The 10,012-nt window shown below is 38.6% G+C and overlaps 1 protein-coding gene across 1 annotated transcript; it reads left to right on the top strand.

Annotated features, from left to right (window-relative positions):
• The first annotated feature begins 2,422 nt into the window (after nt 1-2,422).
• On the top strand, nt 2,423-5,923 carry LOC132299874 (uncharacterized). Its single transcript, XM_059796744.1, has 6 exons — nt 2,423-2,807; nt 3,044-3,112; nt 3,230-3,258; nt 3,444-3,506; nt 5,025-5,076; nt 5,656-5,923. Exons 1-6 carry the CDS (start codon nt 2,423-2,425, stop codon nt 5,778-5,780), a joined length of 723 nt encoding a protein of 240 aa, XP_059652727.1. The 3' UTR covers nt 5,781-5,923.
• The last annotated feature ends 4,089 nt before the right edge of the window (nt 5,924-10,012 follow it).

The following is a 10,012-nucleotide window of genomic DNA, read 5'->3' as shown; positions in this document are numbered from 1 at the left end:
CCCAAAAAAGGAAAGGCAAGGAAAACCCACTAAAGGACAGCCTAAACAAAAACCTATAGGATAAACAAAGAAACAGCAATTAAGTGACTAATCAGCCATTAATGGGCACGCTCTGGTAAGAAACCCCTAGCCTGTAAGGATATGTCGACGGCGACGACGGATGATGATCTCAGTCAGGCGGACGAAAAGGAGGATGACAACAAGATGGAGGAAGGTTCCAATCATAGAGAATGCATCTTCAGCTGGCACAATCTTTAAGAAATCCAAGCCTAAGAATAGAGGAAATAGTGGAGCAAATTCTAGCAAGGACCAGTCTCTGTGATGATTCTTTCAGACAGAAGATCCTTTCATTACGTTTATCCCAAGTATGGTAAATGATTAAGGAGAAGCATAATTTGCGATACATATTAGCGGCCGAGGAAGATTTCTAATGCAAGCTTACCCAATGATCCAGGGCATCCCAATTGGATAAAGGGGTGCAAATATTGCATTTGTCTTTGATGTATCTCCAAAGAGGAGAGATGAAAACACAATTGAAGAAGAGATGATCATGAGATTCTTCTGAATTGTGACAGAGGGCATAAATGCTATGATGTTGAGACATTGACTTAGAATCCAAAGTTGGCAATCTAGATTACACTTCCAACCAAAGGTTGAACTTCATCCTTGGGATCACATGGGAATGCCATACCAGATTGCTCCATGTGGCTGTGGGGATGTGGCCTTCTAAGAATGTTTTGGTGCTCCTGAGAGTGTAGATCCCTACAGGTGGTGCAATCCAAAATTTCTTATCACTTCTTAAGGGACAAGGTGGTTGCAAAGACAGTAACTCTGGAATTTGGTTTGTTAAATATGAGGGAAAGGACGAAGTGGAGTTCACAATAAAGGAGTCAACGGTGATGGTATCAGATAAACCAGCATCAGTGATTGTATTAAGAGGGAATCTTGTGTAAAAAGATCCTCCAGGAGCCAGTTGTCCCATCAGATTGCAGTGTCCCTACCATTCCCAATGGTATGCTTGATTAGCATCCTTGCAGTGTGCCTTAACTGGAGAATCTTCCTCCAAGTCCAAGAGCAAGGCTGAGGGAACTTGAGGGTCCATAGAATCCTTGATTTGATGAGGTAAGTCCTACACCATGTAATCCAAATTCTCTTTGAGTTATCTGTTTGGAGGTCCCAAATATATTTGCGAATTGCAGCTTTATTGGCCAGCTATAAATTTGGAATTCCCAAACCCTTAGCCTCCTTGGGCTTGCAAACTTTGCTTCAAGCCCTATTGCTTTCAGCTCTGGACGAAACCATAAGAAGGACTTGAAAATTTTGTTCAGTTCATTTAATTGGCTCCTTTTGGTAGAATGAAGGTATTACACCAGTAGAGTTGGGTTGAAACCAACACATATTTGATGAGTTGTAGTCTTCCTGCATAGGATAAGGATCTAGATGACCAGTGGTTAATCCTGTGGGTAATTCTATCAATAAGGAGACTGCAGTGAGCTGACTTAAGGTTTGTGGAGATCAAAGGAACTCCAAGGTATCTGACAGGAAGAGAGCTAGCCTCAATGCTAAGTAGAGATGTAATTGCAACCTCAGTGTGATGCTCAATACCAGAGAGGAAAACTGTGCTCTCGGTGAGGTTAATCTCTAGGCCTTTCATGGAACAGAAGTGGTCTAAAGCACATTTGAGAATGGATACAAAAGTGATATCCCCATGGCTTAACAACAGCAAATCATCAGCATATGAAAGGTGTGTGATCTTTAACTTTTTACACCTCCAATGATACTTGAATGTGTGGGCTCTCTCAACATAGATCTTGATGATTGAAGATAATGCATCCATCACAATCACAAAGAGGAGGGTGGAGATGGGGTCCCCTTATCTCAATCTTCTTTTACCCTTGAAAAAGCCATGGAATTCACCATTAAGTGCAATGGTGAAGGATGGTATGGAGTTACAAGTGTGGATGAGGGAGATAAATTTTTCTGGGAATCCAAGCAAATTGAGGCAGCTTATGATAAAGTCTCACTTCACAGAATCAAAAGCCTTTCTGAGGTCTATTTTGATTGCACATATAGCTGGAGGGCTGTCTCTATGGTAACCCCTCAAAAGCTCATGAGCAACTAGGATAGGGTCAATGATTTTCCTTCCAGGAATAAAAGCAGACTGAGATGAGTCAATAATGTGTGGGAGGGCTATTTGTAGCTTGGAGGCAAGAAGCTTGACAATGCATCTGTAGATTGTATTGTAGCAAGAAATAAGTCTATAATCTTGTAGGGAGGTAGGGTTTTGAATTATTGGCACAAAGGAGATGTAAGTATTGTTTGTACCGTAACAAATTAAAGATTCACCAGCGTTCTTTTTATGACCGCGGGTGTTGTCTAATAATTACTACGTATACATGTACTTTAATCAGCGCTCGCTAAAATGAAAGTAAGTTCGAAATTTAGTCAATTTTTTTATTGCGGAAAATTTGGCGGCTCTAATATTATTTCACTTTACTATTTACTTAATTTACCATTTGTTTCTAACTTTACCAATCTCATCCAACCGTTACAAACTTCAACCCTAGGTTTCTCTTCAGCCTCCCCAATCGCCTCCATCTCTATTCTCGTTCTTAACTATGAAGTTGCCCTCTCACTGTCTCTGCAACTGCAAACTACAAAATCTACAAGAATCAGAAGTTCAAAACCCATATACTTCAGTTTATCTATCTGTTTGCTAGAATCAAAAGTTCAAAACCTATTACCTATATCAAAACCCATATCTGCCGATTTCTCACTTGCAACATCTCTCGCGCTCTCCATCACTGGTAAGAGCTTTGTCCTACTTTGCACTTTGTATTTCACTTTCCCATAGTCGTTTTGCAATTTCACTTTCCCATTTCGTTTTGCCCTAACCGAGCCCCCTTTCTTACACAGCTCTCTCCTTCAGTGCCGTTTTCAAGTTGCACAATGATTTCAACCGCCCCAATCTCTATTCTCGTTCTCAACTCTGAACTTGCCCTCTCTCTCTCTGTGCAACTGCAAACTACAAAATTATTTACAGGTGCGAAGGCCTTCCTTTGGCAGCAAAGACACTCGCAGAGGTTATTTCTACTCAACTTGGCAAGCAAGAGTAATGTTCTTCTATTCTTGTTCTCCTGTAGTTTATTCTATAAAATAATTTTAACCACTGTACAATTTTTTGGTCATATGGAAGGATTCTCTCTAAAATTCTGCTAATACATCTCAGGTATTGGTCAAATTCAGGTGAACCACAGGGTTTGATTTTCTCATTGCCCCCAAATTCTGTTGAATAATTTTACATGATTAGTGCCTTTTGCTATATTCAATCATGGTCTATATATCTAGATTTTGTGGTGTCTGTTACTCTCTCTTTCAATTAGTTGCCAAGACCTTAACGAATTCTCTGCCAAATCCATATATGTTTTTTTTCGTTTTTACAGGACTTTTGCTTGAAGCTCGGGCTTGATCATCCTGTTTCTTATTACTGGAATGTCATAGAGAAAGTTAGTACTCTTCCAGGTATAACTTCAACATTCTGTTTTCAGAAGGGAAACAGACACACACACACATTTCAACAACCCGTTTCTTTAAATTGCTGTGTAACTTTTTATAGGGATGCATGTTTATTCCCCCCCACACACACTTCAACATCCTGTTTCTTTAAATAATTTGCATTGCATTTTATTAATTTTATTCAGAAAATGATTTGGATAATCTCCAGTCACATTGTTTGTCAACCACTGGAACAGATCAGATGCACCCTTGGGGTCATGTTTGTCTTTCAAATATAGATTCTGGTGGAAGTGAATTTTTTTTTTTCTCCCTTTTTTAAAAAATTGTTGTGAATATGAGCCTTTATCAGCTTATCATCTGTATGTTTCTGAGTGTTAACACGACACCCCCCCCCCCCCCCCCCCCCCCCCCCCCCCCCCCCCCCCTTCCTTTTTGCCAAAATTTCCACTTGTTCTTTGGATGACAAGTGATAACTTAAGCACTATAATATCTTGGTTTGAGAATATTTTTGGTGTAGATAGTCTCGAATTCAGGATCTTAATTTCGACTACAGTTGGTAGAGAGATCAGAGGTCTCATGCATGTAGTGTGGTGTTCATAATGCCAGGATCAAAGTTGAGGCATTCCTCACAGTTGACAAATCTTCTTCAACTAAGATGTGATTAAATCTCAAAATGAATGATTGTCTTTGTCTCTTGATACCATATTTTGTTGCAACATAAAAAAATTTGATTATATTTTTGGTAATATTTTTGTGAACACACACTCTTGAGTCTTGACAAAAGGTACCCAAAAGTATACATTCAATGTAAACTCACCAAAGCAGTGTCCCAAATAGCTATATGAAACTTACAGGGTGCAAGTCTTGGTAGCTTCTCAAAGTATCAAGGTTGGGCTTTGTTTTCTTCTCCAGTTCCCAATTACCTGTTGTGGTGGGTAACATTAACTAGTCTTTGAAAAATAAAAATTAAAAAAGATTTTGTGAAACCCAACAGACTTTGATCGGACTCAAGTTTTATTGTTGTAACCAAACAAGTGGTAGAAGTCTATTCCTCAGCATTCCCGTCCCTCTCAATCCTCTCCTCTCCTCTCCTCTCTTGATACTTCACATTTTTTCATATTTTATCTCTCTCTCATACATATCCCTCTTTTCGTCTAACATTATACATATCTTCATCTCTGTGTTTTAGAGCCCATTTCGCCTAAGATCTGCGATTAGGGTTATAGTTGTGGCAGCTTTGACGATTAAGCATGCCTCCTCACTCATCAGGTAGCTTACTCCTTCAATTTATCTTCTTCTTTTTTAATTATTTGCTAATACTTTTTTTTTTTTTATTCAGGTTTTTACAAACTTTCTTCAAATTCTTCCACTTTCTGTTATTATACTGTTCTGATTTTATGTTAGGATAAGTTTTTCTGATTTTGTTTTTCATAAATAAGTTTTGATTTGAATGCAAATAATTTTTTCAGAAGTTATCTGACAGTTTAAATTTTGACCTTTTAATATAGGTTTACTTATTACAAGGGGAGAAGCTATTTGGAATGAGTAGTGTGGTAAAGAGTAAGTTATTTTCTATTTATTTTTTATTTTCTGTTTCATTTTTATTTAAACAAGATCATTTTGATAAATTATGTAGCTGCTAATAGAGACATGACAGTAAGCGATTGATTGCAACTGTCTGATAGTTTTAGGGAGTGAGTTTCTATAGTTTTCTCTAGTTTCTGCCATGTCTGAAATATTGACTTACGTGGGAAAAAGTCTAAAGATTAGCATTAAAGTGAACTTATTACCTTTTTAGTTGAACGGTGTTTAGTTCAAAGGATTTCATGTAATTTTAGAATTGAAGATATATTATTTTAAAAGGATCTCAAAGGAATGAATAAATGGATGTTCACAATGAACTTTATATTTTGACAGCATTATTCCTTTGAACACTTGCATATTCAAGAATGAATTTTAGAGATCTTAAAAATGTGAAATTATGAATTATTGATCTACCCCTAAATTTCTTAATTTGATTAGTCGTTAATTTCTTATATGTTAAATTTCTATTATATTTTATTGTAATACCCCTAATTTCTTATATTTTAAATTTCCATTTATTATAATATGCGCTTAATGAATTTATATAAAATGTAGGGTATTTCAAATCAAATGGGCAGGAGTTGTTGAAATTGAAGTCGAAGTTGAAGATGAAGCTAGAAAAAAGAAAGTTTGAAGATGGGGTAGTGGTTGTGCTTTCTGAATTTCCTTGGCCGATGTGAAAGCTTCTAGTACATTTTGATGGGTTCTTTTGAGGAAACTTGTGGTTGTGTTTACTACTTTTGTGAAAAATATTTCTTTTGTAAAAATTTGGTGTTCACTACAGCTTTATCTATTAGTAAACAATTTGGATGGTATTTTCATATTGGCAGGTTAACTTGTGGTTGCCTAAATCTATTAGTAGACATTTGGATGGTAATTGCTTTATATATAAACATGTTTTATAAATGGGTTTGTTTAGGGGAAAGAAAAAAACCAAAAGAAAAAAATTAATAAAACTAGGTAATCACCAGCGTTCATTAAATGAGTGTTGGTAATGACTTAATACCAGCACTCATTAAAAGAGAGCTAGTAATGACTTAATACCAGCGCTCTTTAAAAAGTGCTGGTAAAAGTCTAGCGACGTTGGAATCACCAGCGGTCATCGATGAACGCTTGGGAAACGTTGGTAATTGAATTATTAGTGTTTTTTTAGAATTTCACCAGCGTTTCTGAGCATTGGTGAAAGGCATAATTGTTGTAGTGGTGTCTCAGTTAATAACTTGCCATTACTAAAAAATTCAGTAATGGCCTTGATAACTGATCTGCCAACAATATTCCATGCTTTTTGGAAGAAAAAAGAATTGAAACCATCTGGGGATTTATCCTTGTTGAGCTTCAACATACAGCTTTGTATATCCATGTGAGATGGAATCTTATCAAGAAAAGTGTGCAGCTGAGGAGGCCGAGATCTGTTTGATGAGGAAGGGCTGAAGATCAGAGATGTGGTGACTAAATGGAGAGGAGGTTCCTAGTAGTTTCTGAAAATGGGAAACAACCTACCTTTTAATACCCTATCAATCCTCAATATTTGCCTTGTGGTGAGAGAGAGAAACTTCTTGTTGTTTCTAAATGATAAAGATTTATGGAAATATGAGGAATTACTGTCACCAAGCCTCAACCAAACCATTCTAGACTTTTGCCTTAACATATCCTCTTGGTCTCTAGCAAGTCTTAGATAATCAGTGATGAGGGCTCTCTCAATTTGTCTAAGAAGGGGATCACTTGGAGAAAGATCAAGGTCCAGTTGACAGGAGTCAAGTTCCAATTTGACAGCATGCAACTTAGAATCCACTTCAGAAAAATCCTTCCTGCAGTTTGCCTTGAGAACTGTTTTAAGCAATTTCAGTTTTTGGACCACTTGGAACATTGATGTTCCTCTGATGTAGGTGGCCCAGACTCCATGAATTGAGGATGTGAACTTCAAGCATTGAAATGCACCTGTTTGGGATTTTGAAGTCCATTGTGACTAGAATTGAACTGTGATCAGATATGCCTGGTGGGAGAAACTTGCATTCAGAAAGAGGAAATGAGCTGGTCCACATTTGATTAACAAGAGCTCTATCTAGCTTCCTAGCAATATAGGCATTTCCTAAACTCCTATTGCACCATGAGAAGAGGATTCCACTAAACTTAAGGTCCTCTAACTCTACCTGTTGCAGATATTCTTTGAAATCAGATATTGCTGGACACCATTTCATTGAGCCTTCTTGAGTTTCACATGCATTTGGGATGACATTAAAATCCCCCATTAGCAGCCAAGGTGAATGAGAGAAAAGACCTGCATGGTGGATTAGGTTCTCCCAAGTACCTGTCTTTTATTTACACTAGTAGAAGCATATATGAAACTTGCAAATAAACTGATACTGTGACCTATGATTGAAATTTTACAGTGAATTGCTTGCAAACTGATGTCTATGATTGAGAGATTAATGATACTATAGTTTCACATAACCCAAATTCTGCCTAGATGTGAATAGTTGTAATTGTGAGCAATGTCTCAGGGAGCCAATAATCTATGGATTGCATTCACATTATGTAACGACCCACTCCACCACATAGTATGATATTGTCCGCTTTGGGCATGAGCCCGCACGGCTTTGTTATTGTGCTTTACCCCAAAAAGCCTCATACCAATTAGAGTGACACACCTACATATAAGCACTTCACCTTTCCCTTACTCAGGTGATATAGGATTGTGCACCTGTAGCTCGCCAGTGTGGTAGCCTACCAGTGTCTTGCACCCTCCCACGATACACCCGCCTACAGGGTCATCACAATCCACCCCCTTGGAGGCTCGACGTCCCCGTTGGCACACTTCCGGCTGGGTTAGGCTCTGATACCATTTGTAATGACCCACTCCACCACATGATATGATATTGTCCGCTTTAGGCATAAGCCTGCACGGTTTTGTTCTTGAGTTTTACCCCAAAAAGCCTCATACCAATTGGAGTGATACACCTATATATAAGCATTTCACATTTTCCTTACCCAGTCGATGTGGGATTGTACACCCGTAGCTCGCCAGTGTGGTAGCATGCCAGTGTCTTGCACCCGCCCACAGCACACCCGCCCACAGGGTCATCATAATCCACCCCTTTGGAGGCCCGATGTCCCCGTCGGCACACTTCCGACTGGGTTAGGCTCCGATACCATTTGTAAAGACCCACTCCACCACATGGTATGATATTGTCTGCTTTGGGCATGAGCCCGCACAACTTTGTTATTGGGTTTTATCCCAAAAGGCCTTATACCAATTAGAGTGACATACCTACATATAAGCATTTCACCTTTCCCTTACCCAGGCAATATGGGATTGTGCACCCGTAGCTCGCCATTGTGGTAGCCTGCCAGTGTCTTGCACCCGCCCACGGCATACCCACCCATAGGGTCATCACATATTAGGTGGAGCAATTTTGGTTTCCACAATAAAGACTAAATGCAGCTTCTTGTCAAAGATAAGTTCCTTAATCTCTGACTGCTTAGAGGGTTGATTTAACCCTCTAATATTCTATGTTGCAAAGTTTATCATTTAAAAGGTGGAGTAAAAAAACCTCCAAGATGTCTTTGGCCACTGGTTGATCCATTTGACATCAAATCTGAGCTGTTACATGACTTTATTCTAGCAACCTTCTTCAAGTTTCTGACTGTCATCTTGCCTTTGTTGACAGGTTGGTCCGAGCTATCTAGTTCACTCAATGAAGAGACAACAGGGCTTGAGCAAATAGCCTTATTACAATCAAGGGTGTGGGATGGTGGAGTTGAATTCAAGATGTGATTTAAACATCCTGTTAGGATGGTTCCTAATCTTTGAAGTCCAAAATTTTTCCTCCGCTGGGGAAAAGTAATAGGGGAAAATGATGAGAGTTGAGATTTGGATGGGATGGTAGAGTGTGTGGCTAGCATGAAGGATATGGTTTTCTGTAATGGTTGATTGGGTGAGGGACTGTTGAAACGTGAGAAGTTTAGTTTCTTAATGCAAAGGGGGGAGTGGTGAATGGTATGTGGTGATGGGGGGCTGGTTGAGGTAGAGGATGGGGAGCATTGGTGAGGTGATGAGGGAGAGGTTGGAGGAATAATGTTAACCTGAGCTAGGGGATGTGGTTGAATTTAGGATAATGTGGAGAATTTGTTTGTAGTAATAAGAATCGAGGGTTAGATAGCAGTGGATGGGGCAGTTACTAATGCCTTCTTTGGTTTTTTTTTTTTTTTTTTTTTTTTTTTTTTTTTTCTGACTGTGATCCATGTGGTGCATGGTGGATTAGTAGGTGTGGAGTGATCTTTGTGGCGGGGGTGTTGTTGACTGGGGCAGCATCAATTTTCTTATGGTCATTGATGCTTTGAGGGCAGTGAGAATCAGTATGGGAGAGCTGGTTGCATTTGCTATAGAAAAAACGAGTTGGTGGTGCTAACTGCTGGGAGATAAGAGAGAGTAACACTCTGTACAAAATGTATATATGGATATTACTTAGGCTAACTTGGTCATTTTAAGTGAGATGAAAATACATGTCAGGGTATATTAAATATTTCACGTCACTTAAGGCGAAATAGATCACACTTCCCAAGTTGTATGTATATATTTTTTTCCCCCAACACCGGTGGTAAGTTGGGCTATTGAGATTTGCCATTGCCAACACACTAGTGAATTCCTTTAATGAGAATGGGCCAAGTGGACTAGATACTACGCCAATGGAGAAGCTCTTAACTAGGCGTCCAAAAAAGAGCAAGACGAGAAGTATTGGACTTTAAACAATTTAGATTTGTAGATTTGCATTACAACAACGTTTTTGTTTTTTTACGTCACTTTCTCTATTCCATTCAACTCACCTATTTTATTTTTTCCTAAATAATTCAGTTACCTTTTTATTTTTTTTTATTATTATTTTTTTCTTTCTTCGACTTAGCTTTCTTTCTC

This window comes from Cornus florida, unplaced genomic scaffold (assembly GCF_030987335.1).
Source record: "Cornus florida cultivar Cherokee Brave unplaced genomic scaffold, ASM3098733v1 CherokeeBrave_3.0.0_Hap2_Chr03, whole genome shotgun sequence".
In the NCBI taxonomy this organism is placed as follows: Eukaryota; Viridiplantae; Streptophyta; class Magnoliopsida; order Cornales; family Cornaceae; genus Cornus; species Cornus florida.
This window is presented reverse-complemented; position numbering and strand designations above follow the sequence as displayed.